This window comes from Ciconia boyciana, chromosome 1 (genome assembly GCF_034638445.1).
Source record: "Ciconia boyciana chromosome 1, ASM3463844v1, whole genome shotgun sequence".
Taxonomy (NCBI): Eukaryota; Metazoa; Chordata; class Aves; order Ciconiiformes; family Ciconiidae; genus Ciconia; species Ciconia boyciana.
In genome coordinates, this window is record NC_132934.1 from 160,145,443 (window position 1) to 160,165,565 (window position 20,123).

Here is a 20,123-nt window from a genome sequence, read left to right on the forward strand (position 1 = left end):
TCTGTGTTTTTCTGCCAAATTAGACAGAAGGCTCCGAGGGTTTACGGGGCCCTCTACAGTATCACCTTCTGGTGCACTGTGGCTCCCTAAAAAGATGGATCAATATCAACCCTGCTGATTTGCCTACAAAAGTGAAAATCCCTCAATTACATTTTTAAGACCATTATATTTAGAACACAGGTGCTCCAACGTGTAACATTTTTAAAGCTCTTGGAGCTGAAGCGAAAAAAACAATGACAGCCTTAAGCAAAAAGGATCTTAGATTTGGTTAAAAGTGAAGTGAGAATTGGATTTTATTGGTATCTCCTTTCTCAGCTTTGGGGAGACAGCAGTAAATATCCCGCGCAATTTCCACTGTGCTGAGACTTGTGTCCCTATTGAGCCTTCTAACTAAGAAGGGGCAACGCAAGACAGTGCCATATGAAATTCAGTTACCCTCTCTCGTAGCCTTCTGCAAAATAACTACAAACATTCATCTTGTTTATGCTTGTGCAAAACCACTGAACAGTGAATTAAGTATGCATTCACTATCTAAAACCCCTATGAAGATACTGGGACTTTTGTTTGTTTATTTGTTGTTTAAACTTAGTCCATGCTGGTATCATTCCCTTCCCAGATTTTTTTCTCTCTGACTTGTTGGCAATCTGGCAGCAAGCATCCAACAAGAAAACAAATCAAGAGGAATTGGATGAGCAGCAATTGAAATGCCTTGACATTGTCCATTACCATGTAAAATAATTAGTGCAGGTTTTCCCTTCTTTCCAAATTAACTTTGAAACCGGAGCTACGGAGCTGCAAATATAATTAGTGGCAATTAATAGTACTTGAGAAATCATTATTAAACTTTTTTTGCCACACTCTTTTAACCAAGATAGCATATCCCAAATTTTGTGACCTCCGATTAACCAAAGGTCAGTGATGTCCCCCTGCCAGCAATAAGCACTGGTCATTGCACTCCCACTTATCCAAAACACACTTCCCCAACTGCTTCTGAGATCCCAGCGTGCTGGGGAAATGATCCGCAGGCAGAGCGCTTCTGGGGGTGATTCTTGTGCCACTCAGCCCAAGGCAAAGCTTAGTTTCCATCACAGCGACCTTTATCAGTCAACTTTTTCAATAATGGCTAAAAAGTTGCTTATCATTCCAAAAGGCAAAGCACACCAATAAAAAAAATAATCTATGATTTCTTTACAAAGGATGGTAGCATTTTTCCCCTTGGAGGAAACTCTAATAATGTTGAATATTTGTACCTCATCATCGGAATAGGATTTCATTCTTAATTACACCGCACTCGAACACAAATCTAAGTCTGTGCAATTGCATAAAGATATAGAAGAAAAATCTATTCAAGTCAAATATAAAACTTACATAAATATGTTATGAGCAATTGCTATAGTTTGGTTTTTTTAATGTAACCAGTTATTACTTGAAGCCTTGTGCTATAAGGATGGTGAAATATTTGAATGCTTTTACTCTTGAAATTTCACAACTGTGAAAATGGTTTCATTTCCTCTTTACCAATAGGTTTTTTCCCCCACAAAAACACACCCCCAAAAAATTATTTAATACACAGAATCATAAAAACTACATGAGATTCGTGACCACATTTGGTCAAGCTTACCAACTCCTTTTAACAGAAAAATGCAGTTAATATTTGCTCTGGGATCGCTGAAGAACAGGAGGGAGGAAAGGAGGTAAAGGGAAAGAAAAAGGAAAAACAGAACAATAAAAGAAAAAAATGTTCACGCACAAGAGAAAAATCTTATTTGAATTTAAGAATATATTACTAAATTATTGATACCATATTGGTCTATATAAAATGTAAAACTGTTACTTAAGCAAATACATTTTTACTGGTTTTCCTGGTTGTTATTTCTCTGTTATAAATTCCAAGCAGTATAATTACAGGTATAAGCTAAGAAAGAGGAAAATTTTTATTTATTTATTTATTTTTAGATTTTGAGGTCTGAAGGGCAAATATTATTCAAAACAACACACAACTGTCTGATGGCAACAGGGAACTTTAAAAGTCCACCTTTTCTTTCACAAGAATGAACGATGTAGTGAGAAACAGAATTTAGGAAGCCGGTTTTTGTTTTTTAGTTGTGAGCATTTCAGCAGTAGAGGTCAAGCAAAACATATCTTTTCCCATAGCAAGAACTTTCCTAGGCTTGTGAAATGGAAAATTGTGGAGAAAGATTTTTTTTTCAAACTATTTTTCTAAAGAATAACAAGAGAAATTGAAATAACGTGCATGCAACTGAACTGGAAGACAAATGCAGTTTAGAAGAACTGGAATGCAGCTTAAATCATCCTCAGTTGTTTTTAAAATGTGGAATCACTGACAGGAATGCATTTTGTAAATTATACAACTAAAAGCAGCCTTCAAGATACCCAATTTTGAAATTACTGAGATAATTTAGCATATACATTTAATAGCTGACATCTTGGTAGAAAAAAAATCATCCCATGCAGTATCAATACCCATGGCTACAATAGCACCAATTGGAAATCATAAGAAATTTTTTTGTAAGTCCATTTAAAGAGTGGTTTGAATGGTGATAACTTCCAAAACCTGGGGTAATCTTGAATTACTGGGAAGAAGAGAGGACATTTAGAAACTTAGGTCAAAATAATTAACTGCCCTCTTCTTTTGGCCATAATCCTACAAAGATTCAGAAACAGCGGGCTGTTTACCCAGAGGCGCTTTGCTCTTACATATTTATGGAAGGGGGGGAATCATTAAAGTGATTTAGGCTACCAGCACTGATGTTAGCTTATTGACCAATGCTTGGCTTAGTAATGCCACCTGTTCTGCCTAATTTAATTAAAAAAGAAAAACAACCAACAGAAACGTACAGCTAAAAGAAAAACACCTTTGCATTTCTGACAGAGAGAAAACTGAAAAAGCAAAAACTATATTCACAGGTGAAAATATAGCGAAGACTATAAAGCAATCAGGACAGTTAAGACCTTTTTTGTTGCTGTGCTCAGTTCAGACTACCAAACTCGGAATCAGTTGTGGGAGCACTTTGGGTGGCTTGCTGTAAATGGGGTATGACAACATTGCTTTACCTGTTCAACCATTAGGATCTTGGGCTTTCCCTGCTCCTGCAGTTTCAGTGCACAGAATCCTACATGCAAAAAAAATCAAGCCAAACAACTCAAGCAGAAGAAGAAATATTTGCAAGCACCTGCCTATTTCCTACCCTTCTAAGTAAAGCAGCAAATTTGTGCAGCTTTAGTAGTTTTTACGGTGCTGTTTGTGGTAGCTGTGGTGACGTTAAAACGGCGTGCAGTGCCACCTCCACACTCCGGCATGAAAATACCGTCATGTCCTAGCAGGGCTGGCTTGTGCTGCCATCAGTGCCAGCAGAAACAGAGCGAGTCCCTTGAAGCCCAGTGGTTTCTCTTGCCCTTGGCACCATGGGGAACCAAAAAGTAACTCTCCCAAAACCAAATTTCATCCTAATGCACACTCGTCATTAACGATCTCCTTACAAAATAAACATGCAAACACCCTCCCCCTCCAAATGGATATTTCCTATATAACGTGACTGTGTTATCATGAGGAATGTAAGCTAAATTCAAACCTTCTTTCGCTAAATAATATTAACCTTCTTTCCATTCAGCCAGATGTCAAATTGTTTTGTTGTTTGTGTTGCTTTCTGCTTCTGAGTGCCTTCATTGTGTTTCCAGGAATAACTGAGTGACAACTAATTACAGTCTTCTGATCACATGAAGGAAAATAAAGAAAGTAGAAAGTAACTAAAAAGCTAAAAAAATTGGCAGCATCACAAGTTCTGCTTCTCCCTAAATGACAAACAGCACTTCCCCACTGTGTTACTAAAATCTATAGATCATCTTACAGACAAAAGAAAATAAATTCCTTGCATATGAAATATCTTTTGGCAAAAACAAATTGAAAACTGTTTATCAGACCAGCTGGATAGAGGATGCTCACACAATCTTCTATGGGGCTTCATCAGACCAAAGTATTTTTCAGCAACAGCAGCCAAAGGAGAACACTACGCTTCAAGGAAAAACAACGATACATTGAGTGAGAAAAACCAACGCAGAGATCAGCGTCGCCTTCTCATTTGGCTAAGGACACACATAGAGGGACTAACAAACACCATATGCTTTATGTGACCGGGCATGATGCCCTATAGCTGAACTGCAGGCAATAAACACGAGTTTGCAAGCGCGGCCATTCAGACAAAGACGAGATGTCCCTCTCTAGGAGTTTCTTCACCATTTGTAAAGTTACAGCTGATGGAGGGGTACAGCAGCCCAGCTCCCCATGCTACTGACCGCTCTGAGAGCATCTCTCTGAGCGCAGCACTGTTGCAGGGGCTGTGCTGCACTAACACTATTTAGCATAGACCCCAGGTTAGGAGAAAACCATCTCGGAGCAGCTAATAACCAGGCAGCTTTATTGCTAGCAGCAGCAACACCTGAGCGGAAGGATGGACAACTACCTCATGCTCTCCCATTTTTCAGCTGTGCTGTTTTCACACGCCGTGCAAATTTGAGCTGCCAAACCCAGCTGCAAACACAGAATAGGAGCTACTTAAATTCCCATTTCTCCAGCAGACTAAAGAAATCAGACTTTTCCCAAGCAGTGCAACAAAAAGAGCGGTATTTATCAGGGAGCTACAGTTCCCTGCCCATCACGCCCTGAACAGCTGTAGTGAGTGAGCTGGTTTCTGACGGACAGCCAAGACGTGTAATCTGAATCACACCATCCCACTGCTTATTCAGTGCCAATAGCTGATGCTACCCTCATCTCACTCGCTGGCTCGCTTTTTTTTAACGTTGTGACACTAGTCCTGAAAAGGAAGGATTTAAGTTAAACCCTTTTCAATAACGCAAACGTGTTTTTGCAATTAAAGCCACACAATTAGCATTGACAAGCTCAGGTCAGCAGAACCTAGATTATGCCATTCAAATGCTCTGCCACTCAGTGCCTCCAGCAAAAAGCTGCAGGGGAGGAGAAAAGGAAAAAAAAATCTCCACACATTATTTAACAACTTGTGCTCTGATGCACTGCACTGCACCACTTGTGGATTTGTGGAGGGAGGTTCATTTATTTATTTACTTAAAATCTCTTTCACTCTGGCCTCCTTCTCCACTGGTGCTATTCCTTCAAGACAACAAGAACTATTCTTCAGGGCAAGAAGGCTGGTAACATTTAGCAGAATTAACTTCTCAAAAAAATCTTAAACAAATTAAAAAAGGCTCAAAATCCTTGCCTTAAAAATGCTTCCCTTCATTCTTCGCAAAAATAGTATTTGCTTAAGATCTCCCTCACTCAGCCACTCTTACTGCCTAGACAGAGAAATCACAAATTTCTCTATCCACACGATGACAGTGATTAATTTTAATTGAGTGCTGCTGGTTTTAAAGGTACAAACAGTGTGTGTGTGCATGTATAGATCACAAAACCAGAAAGTTAAGTGTAGAAGCTAAAAGAATGTCTCTCTGTAGCTAATTCCTACTCAGCTGTACTTAGTTCTGTTTTCCCAGAAATGTCTTTATTTCATTATTATAAACATTTGCACCTACAGATCTTTACTATTAACATGATGACTCCCTTCTCTCTGTAAAAAGTCAGAAATATCCATATATTCTAAAAACAAAAGTGCCGTTATAGCTAAATGTAAGCAAACAAATCACTTTACCAGCACAATTGATGACCATCACATAGTAAGTGCAGTGCTAATTTTGGACTTGAGATCTTGATCCCACTTCTATATCATCTCTCAAGAAAATGCAGGTTTCATTGCCATAAATTATGAACTCTGTGACTAAAGCTTTCTGTTTGTATCTAAGTGCCACATACATGTTTATGGCATCATTTAACTGACAACAGTACTTTAAAATTAATCTGCACAATCCAATTCAGATATTCCTGGTCTGCATCGCTCTGTTGCTTTCAATGGTTATGAGAAATAAGGGCCCTGACCTTAGAAATAACGTATGATACAATGTGGTAGAATTTCATATAAAGCTGAGTTCAAGTGAGTATTTAGATGTAAGTCTAAAACACTGTGTTTACATTCATTTCCAGCTCAACGTGAGGTAAGCAGCACTGGAAATCCCCAGGACAGCAACAGCGTGTTCTGTTGCCCTTCTGTATGTCAAGTTTATTCCTTCTGCAGGACAAGAGGATTCCCATAAGAGACTGGGAATTCCCAATTCAGCAAAGTCGTATGTCTTGCAAAATGCTAACATGGGGATTGTTAAAAAAAACGGGGAGGAAAGGACAAAAAAGTTAAATATCTACCCTGCGGCCCTTGTGCTTCGTATATTTTCATTGTTTCAAGGCAGAAAATCCACAATCCTCTCCTGCTTGTACTAACAGCACAAATATACTTACATATATTTACATGCACATATACACACACACGCACAATTTTTTTTTTTCCCTGCCAAGGCATTTGTCAAAAAAAACCAAGCTATTCATTGAGTTTCAGCTGTGGGCTTGTACCCTGCTAAGAATGTTCCTTTTAAAGCCAGTTTAATTTGAATCGTGCGTCCTTATTAGTTTTTATAATTCAAATGAAAGGCAGCACACTTTATTCTACAGGTGACGTAAAAAAAAAACAACCTGTGACCTGTAGTTTCAGTTGCACCAAGGAGAAATTTGTGTGGAATATATAATGAAAATGCAGATATATAGATCGCATTTCTTACCATGTCCCCAGGCTTGACAGAAACTGCCACCACTGCTCCAGGCATGGGAGATCTCAAAATGCTGGAGGTGTCCTCTGCTGCTTTCTGTGGCATGTACTTGCTCAGCTCTGCAGCAACCTTCGTCAGTATTTGTAATTTGTACTAAAGAATAGGAAGAGGAATGTTTTAGAAAACTGCACCTTGGTGAATTCCAGTCAGTAATCTGCACTATTTTATGGCATGTTTTTATATAGTACATCTGTTATGTATTCTTCACAGGAGTGTCTAAAAATCACTCTTCGAAATCTTTATTCAGTTTCATTTTCATGATGCAGAAAGAAAAATATGCAATTCCAAACTGCAGCAATGAGCATATAAAAGGAAAGAATCAAGTACAGTAAAGAAATGTCAGGTTCATTTAAAAATTGGGGGTAGAGAGGGGAGATACAATTTTAAAAGAAACAGAAATATCCTTACGCTTATCGCACATTATCTTTAGTGGATAAGGAATATTGAGGGATTCATTTCCAGTGCTGTGCTGAATTAGAAATTGACTTCTTGGGAAAGTCTGCCAGACTTTCAATGACATGATTAATTTTAAACATTACTTTTACTTTTTAAACATTTATTTTTATCATGTATTTAATGTTTAAAGTCAATAACTTGTTTAGATTTTGCGATTAGAACATATTCAACAATTTCACTTCCATTTTTTCATGCACAGGCAGAAAGATGGAACATTTTAGAAATATATCATCTGAATATATTTCATCTGCAATAAAAACTGTTCAGCAGCTGTTATCTACCTTGAGAAAAAAATCATGTTTTCTCTAGTATGTTTTATAGCAATTAGAAATGGAAAAGAGCATGATGAACCTCAAGTGTCTGAGAGCATCATTTTAAACAAGACCCTTCCGAAAACATATAGGTGTGTACACTAATTTCAGCTCCAGGCTTTTGGTTTTTAAAAACTTGGAATCCCTCTGACAGATCATTCATTGCTTTTACACAGATGGCCTTCACATTTGTCCCAGTGCACTTGAAAATGAATGCAAAAAAGCCAGTAGATGGCAGCAGGTCTCTGCGTGAAACTCCTGCCTCACCAAGGCCAACTGCGTGAAGACCAGCACCACAGTTCATCAATAATTTAAACAAAGGTTTTAATAATAAGCATTGGATGAACTGCATTTACAATTCAAATGTGTATTTTCCTGATGTAAAGTTCAACACCTTGCTTTGAACAGTATGTTCTCCTCCAAAACAATTAGCTATTGTTTTATTAGCAATAAAACGTCTTTACTTCTCATTTTTACACAGACAGAAAAAATCCAATACCCTTATGGTGAAGGTAAAGGGGGACTCTACCTTCTGCTTCTGTAGAGAGTAGAACAAGGTATTCAGAAATACATGCAAAAGGTGATTAACTCTGCAATGACATCTTTAAAAAGCAGCTTTCAAAGCCAAATTAAAACGATGTAACAGAGGATTATCATCCTCCATAAATGGTGTTTGGACACACAAGATCATGTGCAACGAAAGGTGCAGCCATTCAGTTAGAAATACTTGCTTCTAATCAGAAATACAAGCAAATGGTTAAGTGAACTGATATCCCTCCACACACACACCCTGGGAAATGTAATAATATGCCACAACAATATTCCCAGAAGCTGTTAAGTGGCACCCAAAGATTTGAGAACCCATTCCCACACATGTGCCTCTGTTACAGTTGATATGGCTCAGGGAAACCAGCACCATTTTGTATGCAAAAAGCTGCTTTAACTCCAAGCCTCCCGCAGGCACCATCATGACAATTAAGACTGTGGCACTCACATTTTCCAACCCAAAATACAGCTAGTTCTCTCCCTGCACAAGCAACTACATTCAATGCGGTGTGCCCCTTGCAGTTTCTTTTTCTCGAAGTAAAGCGCGTGTGTGTTCGTACGCATGCACGTATGCACACTTGCATGTATGCTGTAGGGAGAGGGGAGGTGATGCCTATAGGAGATTTGATGACATAAGTTGCAAATAGAATTGCAGCAGTGTGACAAGTCAAATAATAACATCTTATGCATGTTTCTTTACTCTCGAGTGTCTGTTTTGCAATCAAGACATACAAGTGTCTGCCAGTTTCTGAAGGATATGATCCTTAAGTGAAATTACTGTGCAAATAAAAGCTTTTTACTCTTATTAAAATTCATCTGAGTCATAAGTGGCAAGGAAAAAAAGCTTGCAGAGTGTATTCTGCTGTCAATCTAATAAACATTCTGTGCAGAGGGACTATTTATCAAAGATAAATTGTACTTAAAAGTCCTTCATTAAATCTATGGGGGGGAATATAATTACACCAAATTGCACAGTTTCAGTATCCATGGTTAGTGTCGTCTTTGTACTCAGAGTTTGAAAATAAAAAAAAAGAAAAAAAAGAAAAAAAAGGAAGAACACAGAAATAAGTTACATTTGTGGACTGTGTTGTTGCCTCTTGCAAGAGACTATTTTGATATGATTTCAAAGGATTAGGTTTAGATGCCATTTAGTTTTTAAGCCACATATAACACTTCCAAGCTGCCCAATGCTGAAATTTAAACTTGAAGTGAAAGCTAGACCTTCTGCATTCATCTAGGTTACAGTATTTCGCAGAGACTGAAATACAGAATTCCCTATGCGCTCCACAACGTACAGCAGTGGGGGAAAAACCATGTTTCTCAGTATGCTGCGCTTTAAAGTTCAGTTCTCCACACCAAGTTAAAATATCCCTACCAAACATTGTTTTTACTATCTTTATAATTTTCATATCTTTTAGATTCCTTTCTCTGCAGGACTCCTGCTTTGCTTGGAGTGAGATGTAAGAGTCAGTACACTCAAAGCTTTAAAACGCAGGTCTTTGTTATTGATGAGCTGTTCCTTTTCCTTTTGTATTTGTTTATTGTTCTTTAGTCTGTTTGGGGGATAAGCAAGTTACTGTAATCAAAAAGTAAAAAATAACAACAGTAAACTTCTGGGGAAAGGCCTTTTTTGGCACAGTTGGTTCACAAATGACCTTTCAGAATATAAAAAGACAAAGCCGCAAAGAAAGGTTCCTTCTTTAAGATTACCTTTGATGTATTTCTGCTGCTGGCTGGACCCCACTAAATACCCGCTTCAGCGTCCCTTTGTAACGCTGTTTCCTATCTCTCGGGGACAAGTTGTGCAGAGGGGTGCAGGGGGGCTCTGCACCTCACCGAGGTGCAGCCTGCGGCTCGGTGCGAACCACAAGGCTCTCTGGAAGACCACGTCAAGCAACGCCTGCCCGTGCCACTAAAACAAAGACAATTAAGAACATACCACTTTTCTTCATTACATGAGTAACACTGCTGATGCGCCTCTGATTCAGTGAGGACAACGCTGAACATGTGAAGCAGAAGTTTTGATATGCTACTAACAGCGTGCGGACACGGTTCTGGGTTTTTTTCCTTTATCCTCACAAGGAGGAGGAGGAGATGGGAGAAAGAAGGGGTGTAAATTGGGGCAGGCTGTAAAGTTTGGGTTATAAATAGAGACCAGAAGGTTCCCACTGGCCTCAACCAGAAGAAACATCTGTTGGAGTCATAAATAGATTGCGGGTGGACTCTCAGAGCAAAGAAATCTGCTAGCCATCAGATCTCTGCTGATGAGTAGTTGTCACCATCCACCGCTCCACTCCGCAGGGTTTCAGAGCCTAATTCTGCCAGCCAAAGCAAAGTTAATAAAGAGGTACCCGAAAGGAGCCGTACAGCTTTTGAAGGCATAGAAAACAGGTGTTTCTTTTCCACAAGACTGTTGGAGTCCACAATCAGTTGACAAAAATTACAGCAGGGAAAAGTGATGTTACTTAATAGTTTTCTAAGGGTAACAGTATCCTGTCCTACCTCTCCCGCTAAATGAATTGGATGTTTATGTAATGCAAAACTACCTCTTACAACCAAATCTCTGTGACAAAAAAGAAGAAAACAAAAAGGTGTAATAATAGCAGTGCAAAGGAGTAAGGGTTGGGGGAAAGAAAGCAAATGCAGCGAAAATTATACCTTGGGTTTTGTGGAGGTTTTTTGTAGAGATATACCATACTGATCCCCCAAGTCAGTAGACAAGAAATAGACCGGCTGCTACAAAAAAGGTGGCCAGGGCACATCTGACCCCATCTTTGCTTAAAAACAAGTTCTGTAGTTTGCACAGATATGGCTCCCTTGCTGTGTACGACAGAATATTGTAAACCTCCAGTAAAATGCCCAAAACTGCACTCTGTTACATCTCACATTAGTTTCTTAAATATGATCTTCCCTGTACACCTGAAACTCATGTCCCCAGAAGCTGTAAGTGTTCAAACTCCATTGGAGATTTTATAGAGCAATCCAACGTATCACTACCCACATGTTACTTACGGCAGTGTTTGGACTGCTGACCAGATGTGGATTTTCAGTATGCTTTACCTAAATGTTCAACCATGTTTTTCAAACGCCTGTCATTCTTGTGGGCAGAAGGGTGAAAATCTTACGCAGCTCAGATTTCAGTAGAGAAACTGTCTGCTCTGCGTCTCCATTATTTTCACTAACCTTACAGTCTCATTTTTGGAATCAGTGAAATTTATTAACTGTGGTCACATAATTTCCCTTTAACATTCCTAATCCGCATCCTGCCTCAATTCACTTAATTGCTGTCACCTGCGGTTTGACCATCATGGATTCACAAGGAGTATGTTATTCAGTATGCATTCAAAGCAATACTAAGCAATGTTCCAGGGCTGAACACAATGAGCACGCTGCCTTTTTTATTAACCGTTACACATTTTAACATCGTGACCATACCCTTGCTTAGATTTCCACCACGGCATCTAAACAGGAAAACGATGTATTTGTTCTGTATTACTTGAAGGCGTCAGGCAGCACCTTCTTTCAGAGTCAAGGATTTCTCACTCAACAAGGAGATAAATGACATTTTGCAAATCACAGCGGCTTTTTTCCGAGCTCTGAGTTCTAGAGCTAATTTACTTCCACGGGGCGGTGGTGAGGCTGGCATTAACACCTGCACAAAATAACGGCACTTTTGGTCTAATGGAGGAGCAAACACTCAACATGCTACGGAAACAGTTAAAAAAAAAAATGAAACAACAAAAAAAGGTTAAAAACCCCAAAACAGCCACAAAAATCATGAGCCTTTAGTAGCAGCAAAAGGGAGAGAAAAAAGAGAGGAGCCTCACCACCACAGAGTACACAGTCCAGCAGCAGCACCTTAATTAGACAGAAGTGTAATTCAGCCACATTTCCCACTTTCCATTCCTTGTGTGATGCATAATTAACACTCCGGAGAAACCTAGCGAGGGTTAACGCCACGCAAAGATACATCCCCTCCGCCTCAGACGGCGGCCGGCCGGGCGGGAGCGGAGGCGATGCTCCCCTCGGCGCCAGCGCGCAGCCCCGCCGGGCGCGGGGAGCGGAGCGGAGCGGAGCGGAGCGGGGCCGGGCGGCGGAGGAGAGGAGCCGGCTCCAGCTGCAGGCAGCCGGTGGAGCAGCCTGCTAGCACAACGCCTTGACAACTCCATCAGCGCAGTCTCAAGGTAGCTGTCAATCAGGATGCATCATTTAATACAACAGCACACTAAGGATTTTCTCCTACAAGCCACATGACAGCGTATCTACAGCTCTATTTATATCAGCGCCCAGTTGTGTTTACAATGCTGTTGTAATTAGAAAAGATGCAACAGGCAGCAATATCATTCAGATTCCCATTTTGCCGCGCTGCCGCGTAAAGTGCGATCTTGCTTCACAGAGTCATGCTAAATGACAAAAGCGCTATTTTCTTCAGCCTCTGTGCTCAGACAGCACTTCATTTGCAGCTATCTATAATTAGATTAATGGGGTAGTGCCGTACAAAGCAGGCCCACTTCACATCAGATAGCATATGAATTAGGACAAACACTTATTTCAATTCCAGGCAGAGAAAGCAGTGACTGGGGTATTTAGCATACCCTTTATGGTGGAATGAGATGTTAATTGTGTACCATTACCTCTAAACTGCTTGGTTGTTGTATAAATCACTGTGCTAATTGATGCAGAGATAGAAACGTAGCCACAGGCAAGAAAGCAACGGAATGAGAGCTGAAGATGGTGGATAAAGGATTATCGAGTAAAACCATATGGAGACGAGGTTCCTTTGAAACCTGCCCACAAGCACTACTACTATGAACTACGGGGGGAAAAGTGCTGCACTGATGTGTAAGAAAAAGTATATGGATTTTACATCATCATTTCAGAACAGAGTGTTAGTTGCAAACCCGAGCCAAGCAGAAAACTGAAGAATAAATGTGTGTAATGAGCCTCAACACACACTTCCAAAAGACAAGTAGCAGGGCAGGCATGTCTTGGGAAGAGTCACCATGCTGCCTGGATTTTGGGGGCCTGAGGTAATAAGTAACACTTGAAAACTATCCAGAGCAGATGTTCCCCTGACCCGTCTGTGGACCAGAAATGCAGACTCTTTAAACAGAAACTGTGTCTGGGCTACAAAAAAAAAAACCCTCAAGACATTCAAGCAGCTACCAGTAAGTAAATGTCCTAATAAGGAGGAAGAAGGGAAGCAGCTTCACGCACCTGTAGTAACACCACCACATATTCTAGGCCGTGCACATACAGAGACAAGAAAATCTCTGAAAATCCCTCTCCAGGTACTGCGGAAGCAGGAGAGGAGATTCTCTCAGAAGTAACAAGTAGCTGTCTCAGCACCAGGACTGACGAAGACTGCTTTCTCACGGACAGGGTTTGTAGTTACTTGTCATCTCTAGAACAGCATTACAGCCTCGGAGGCGTTCGTACCTGCACTCTCCAGTGCAGATTCTCTCACCTTAAATAAATGGTGAGTTTGACCAAACTCTCTGCCCGCACTCTCTACCACACAGAGCTGCAGCTTTCTCCTCCAGCTGGACACCTTTTATTCACTAAATAGGTTGGATCGCAATGCTTTTAGGACCCTTCCCCCTCTGTTACATTTGGCTGAAGTCGATCAACTAAGTCAAAGTTACTGGGAAGCCGGCGGACAAGCACATGACGGACATCCAGCATGCCTGCCTGAGCCTCGGTTTCTTGTCAAAGGTGGCTAAAAGTAGCATTATGAAAGGAAGATGAGCTACAATGCCACCTTGAGCACCACATTCAAGGACAAGCCAACTGGGTGACATGCTCACCTTCGAGCCATGCTTCTTCCCCTACAGACACTGCAAATCTGTTTGGCATAACTATTCTGCAGAAGAGTGGCTCTAGTACACGTGCTGGAGCCAACGCCACTGCACTCTAAATCATCTCCCCTCTGCCTCCAAATTATTATATAAACTTTTCTCTTAAGCTTCTTGTTCAGAAAACTTGGTTGAACTTGCACACAACTAAGACTTAGCTTCATACTTTGATCACTAACAAAATGCCAAGACAAAATGCTAGCCAACTAAAATACTACTCGATGTCCTATTCTAAGAAAATATATTCCCCTCACTCACAACACGACTCTTAAGTGCAAATGCTGACTTTCAGCCAGAAGCTCTAAGATCTTAGCACGGTGAAATAAACTTCTGAAAAATACAAGGTATCTTCCCCTTGAGTGTTCAATCCCCACTATTCTTCAGCGTTTGATATTGCCTTAGCTTAAAAGAGCAAAGAGAATGCATTATATTTACTAGATATCTCACTGTCCTAAGGTTCATTAAAAAGAGCAAGATAGGGCATTTTCCACCCTTGTTTTTAATTTTCTTTTGTAACTACTTGCTTCTCCTACACATGGCAGCTAATTGTTACTTGGGGGGGCGTGAAGCATTGCAGTAGTGTTTATTGACCTCAGCTCCCAAAGAAATACACATAACAAATATATATGTATATGTGTATCCATGTATATAAGGGAGGGCTTGGCGGTGGACAGTTAGCCGTTAGAAACAAGCACTACTGATGTACAAATTACTGCTTGCTGCAAAATCAAGTGAATAGCAGAAGAGAATCACATATTGGTTGACGAAGTGCTTCAATTACTTTGAAGGGAACCTTTAAATTATTTCCAACACAATACACCAAACAGAAGTAGAGTGATGTTAAAGACAGCAGTCACTGTTCTGAAATGACAGTAGAGTTCAACAGTTTAGATTTTGGTCACCAGACATACAAAGCCTGTGGATTATCCTCCTTTATCACTGAAGCTTACAACTTTAAGGAAACACTAGCTATAGCTGGCCAACCAAAGGGACCTATGAAACAGAAACAAATGGCAGTAGAAAAAAAGCCTGTGTTGACTACTTTGAAATAACACCTCCCAAGTGTGCAGCTAGTTGACATAAATGGAAACGCATTGAGGAAAAGAGCTGTGAAGCTGTGTAACAGTCCTGTTCCTAATCATTAATCACTTTTTTTAGACCATTTAAACTAGCCCATTAGAGCCTGCAGCAAAATGCCAACACTCCCATCACTTGCATGTCAGCAGTGCTGGTGTTAACAGGAGAAAATATATGGTTTCTATGACTGTGCCCCAGTTCTACAGCATTTGCTACCTTTAATTGAAAAAGGCAGTTAAACACAAGGTAAATCATTCAGTTAGCTAAGCTGTTTAATAACACATAATTGATAATGTCAATATGCTACAGTGACATAATGCATCACTTTCATCACTCTTATGCTTCAAATACGGTCAACTTATACTTCAAACATTTACTTTATATCTGCTATTTAATGAAAAACCCAGGGAGAACTGCCTTGAGTACCACATGTGGAACATACATACGACACACACCACTGCCTCAACTCATCTGCGGGTTGGTTAGAAACAGGTTCTTGCCAGAACGCTTGCAACTTTGTGAAAATGGTTTAGTTATGTCATTAGCAACTTGCTTTTTGTCTCAAAACACCAGAGGCTCCTACTGGAATAATATGTATTTCTCTGACAAAATCTGTTGGAAAAGAACATGAAAAAAATCTGTACAAGAAAAAGCAACTACTTGTTTTCTGAAATGTGTCCCAGTCCTGCAGGCTTTTGCCTAACTTTTCACATGTAACCAGGCCATCAGTAGCCATCAGAACTTGTTGTTAGTATAAGGCAAATCACATGCCTAAGTGTTTACAAAATCATACCCCCTAAATATGGAATATGATCTCTAGTAGGAAAAAATATATCTTATCAGCTATGTACAGACAGTGTGGTTAAACATGACTAACCCCATTATACAATACAGTGGTTTTTAACATGTATTAATAAAATAAAAAACCCAACACATTTGATTTCTACAAGTATTTTAAATGGGCAAGAACATTTGACCTGTTATAAATTATATAACAATAAAAATGTAACCACTGACAAGAACCATGCAATTCTCTCTTCACCATGTAGCACAGAACAAGCAGATGGTTGCAAAATGGGACGGGTTTTTGGTTTTGCTTTTCAAAAAAATACACACACCCCCCAAAAAAAACCCGAAAACACAAACAAACAAACAAAACCCCACAAAACCCAACCAAAACAAAAAAAACCACAATCAACTTTTAGTGACCACTGTTACAGGATGCACGCAGGAAAAGAAGGTGATGGAGCAGACTCAGTGGTAGCAGGCAAGACAAAGTGTGCTGCCACTTTGAGCCTCCATTACCTACATGTAACTATAATATTTGTTTGCTCTGAGATTTCAATTGTATTATAGAAAAAATGGCTAGGAAGGCTCAGTATTCTGGAAATAAAAATATGCTGCCTCATAAGTAGCCACTTGCCCTCCTCCTCTTCTTATAATTGGAAAGTAGCTGTAAGGTAGTGGTAATGATATCACTACAACCAAGTCTTTAAACATCTTTCAGCGAGAAGTTTGGTTCAACTGTCCTGGAGTTCACTGTCCAAGGAGAAGAGTTACGCAGATGTCCAACTAATAAAGGTTGCAGTGAACTGCACTGGCCACAGGTGACTACCAAGTTGTCTATATGTCTTGCTAAGGTACTTTGTTAGAGTAATGGATTCTCACAACCATAAAAAGCAAGTCCATTGATAATGAACTGCACAAGGCTCACAAAAGCAACCTGTAGAGTTTGGTTTGACTAGAGACCTGGGTGATATATATAAGGTAACAACTTATAAAAAGGGAAAAGCCAACAAAGACGTGTAAAACTGTAGTACCAATTATATAACAACCCAACACCTGTAGGATACTTAGTATTTTTCAGCCTGGTTCGTTTTGGTTAACTACAAATTTGTAAGTTGTTCCGTAAGGAAGTACGTTTTGAAAAGTACTATCTGATTTGGGGCACGACACATCCCCCTCTAGAAAAAAAACAAGCTATTGAGTAGAACTGATTTACAGAAATGTCAAACAAATGCTGCTTAATTTCTAGACACCAATGTTTTTCCCCCTCTGGGTGGCCATGGAATAATAAATGTTTGACTCCTCTTCCCTTCAAGCTCAGCACTACTTTTGGCATTCACTTAAATGGAAGAAAAAGCAGAGCACAGAGGCCTTTCATTCACTGTGAGGTTACCTACAACCATACAGAACATTTAGATAGGTCTTATTTTCCACTTTCTGCAAAAATGGTTTTAGTCTGTACATTTCATAGGGAGAAAATTGCAGAGCAAACTGCATTCTTTCACAGCTTACAAAGTTTTCTAATGGTTGGGCAAGCACTATTTAGAGCTTGGTCTGTTAATTTGCCTTGGAGTGCTTCCAAGTACTACTTGGTAAGCCACAGCATCTTTCTGTTTTGTTTTGTAGAGCAGCTAGCACAATGACATCTACAACTGGAGAAAAATGTATGTAGGAAACCAAGGCCTTTTTACAGAGATTTGATTCAGTTTACAAAGCTCTCTGGATTGAAATATGGATTATGGGAAGTTAACATATGAAGCCCCTTGAACCTGGGCAAGTCCAGATGCATTTGTAAGGCTGTTACAAACTCAAAATTCAAAGCAGGAGACTAGCTGGTCATGAGGGGAAGCTGCGAGAAAGGAGTGACTACATGCATGAGAACTCAAGCCATCAAAGATGGTGCAGCTTTACACAAACCGTGTGATAATCTCTTCCGTACGTCTTCCTGCCAGACCCTCTGCCCTCACACCACGGCTATTACACAGCCTGGCAACTTGATTAAGGGGTTTTAGTAGCATTACTGTTCAGATTCGAGATAGAGAGGCTTTAAATCCTGCATCTGGTTTTGTCCTGGACTTGTTTCTGTCAGTAGTCCATGGATTTCAGTAAGTTCATGGTCTCACCCAAGATACTTCAGTGAGAACTTTCAATTCAATAAGAACTAAGTGAGTTGCTACACTGCACATTAATACAGACATATCTGCCTGGAAAAAAATTGTTGGTTTGAAAAATGAATCCCTCATCCTTACCGTCTTCTTCCGGGTGGGGCTGATGAAAAACTACTAAATAATACAGGGAAAGTTGTGCTCTACTTTTTCGTTCCTCAGTTTAAGGAAGCTTAGTTTTTATTTCAGATACAATAAAATTAACAAAAAAGACTGATGGCAAGATTATGAAAATCCACCAAAACTCTATAAATTTTATTATATGTAATAAAACAGTTTTAAATTATGTTTCTTAATTATTCTGAATACTAAATCATCATGAAAGCCTCAGCAATACTGCAGCTACAGCACCAGTATTATACCTGTTTCCTACCATTAAATTTCCAGGGATCATTTCATGGTATTAGGATGGATATCTACATTAGCAATAGATGCACATTCTCTAATCTTTGTAATTCAGAAATACATGCTGTTGCACCTATGGTTACTAGCAACACTATTCATGTAGGACTTAAAATGCTCTTTTACGTTACAGACTAGTACTTTCATAATTCAAACCTTACATGACAATCTTTGCTAACATCTAAGGGCTAGCTCCAATAAAAGACTTACATACCCAAAGCAGGACACTTAGGCAGAACTGAAGCACCTATATCCAAAATGGCAATACAAACCCTGATCATCTGTCACTTAACACTGAAGGTACTTATATTCTAACCTCCTCCCTGGTTCAAAATACATGTTTAGAGTTCTGCTGCTGCACCTCCTCAGAACCAAGTAATACAGCTACTTCCTTCTTCAAGTCCAGATGTGACCCAGAAGTCAGGAAAGCAGGGTCCAGTTCTGCTCCAGGGACCATTTCTACATTTTTCTTTCAACTGACATTGCATATCATACATAAAATATTGCAGAGCAGACAGAAAGAAAAAAAAAAAAAAAAAAAAGAAAATTTAAGATCAAATGGATAGTAAAAATTGAAAAAAGAAACCTCTCGGAGACTAGCCTCTTTATTTTCAGCTTTAACCACTCATGTAGTCAAACATATCCCTTATGTGCGCTGATGAATTGGGGCAGCTATTTCAAAAACAGGCTTATATTTATAAATATTTCACTCACACAGATACAAAGTTAATCATTGCCAAATACACATTAGACAATTTATGACTGAGCTGTCTTAGCTCAAAGCCATAACACTCACATAAGAGGCTCAGGTAAAAAGTGAGTCCTGGGAGTCACTTACCAGTGAACAGCAACATTATTCAGTGGATTTGGGACTGGGGATGAAGTGATGAACATTGCTGTATGCAATTACGCTTGATAGGGCAGTAGAATGCAATCACCCAAATGAAGATCAGACTAGAGCACCTCAGTTAACAACTCATCCCCCCCCCCAAGTTATTAGTGTGTGAGCTTTGGCCACTACTTCATAATTGATTTAACCTCTGTCCTCAGGGCAATATTTTGAAGTTGTTGGTTAAAGTGATTTAGTATTTATTTTTTTAATTAGACTAAGTTTTTGTGAGGCATTCAGAGCACAGAGTATATTGATCTCCGTATTTTCATCTCTGCTCCTGACTCAATTTTTGACATAACAATTAAAGGATCGTGTGAAAATGTTTCAGACGATAATGAAAACAGTGGAGAAAGAAAGCTAGGAATATTTCTTTAAATGCAAATGAAACTCAAAGATAACGGACTTTGAATAAATATTTTATCAGTCCTACTCTTCACTTCACTGAACAATCTTTTTTTATGCCATGGGAAATATATTTGCAATTGCCATTATAGGATTTATTTTAGAGATGCATTTTATACATCTGTTCTATCTTACTATGTATCTAAACTACGTTTATTTCTCACACCAGCATTTTTCTGAAGTGTAATCCAACAGAATGATTGCTCAGACAACCTACAGTAGATCTGGACTATTACACTTGCAGCTACTACTGGTTTAGGTCCAAGAGCTATTTTCCAGGGTCACCAGGCTAATTCCTCTGCTGGTTTAAAAAGGTGAAATGCAACTTGTAGCACACTTATTTCGATCACTAGAGAACTTGGTTGTGTTTCTTTGACTGTGGTTCCTTGCTTTAAAAAACCAAAACCACTATTCACAAGAAACCTGAACTCATTCTCAAGTCTGTTGTTAATCATACAGTGAATTTCTCTACCCCAGGAGAAGA

At 39.5% G+C, this 20,123-nt stretch overlaps 1 protein-coding gene across 1 annotated transcript in view; it reads right to left on the bottom strand.

Annotated features, from left to right (window-relative positions):
• Positions 1 to 20,123, bottom strand: part of PCCA (propionyl-CoA carboxylase subunit alpha) — a 300,137-nt gene that overhangs the window by 9,798 nt on the left and 270,216 nt on the right. The window contains exon 22 of the mRNA XM_072849938.1: positions 6,700 to 6,840. Coding sequence (XP_072706039.1) covers positions 6,700 to 6,840 — 141 coding nt within the window. The remainder of the gene's footprint in view (positions 1 to 6,699; positions 6,841 to 20,123) is intronic.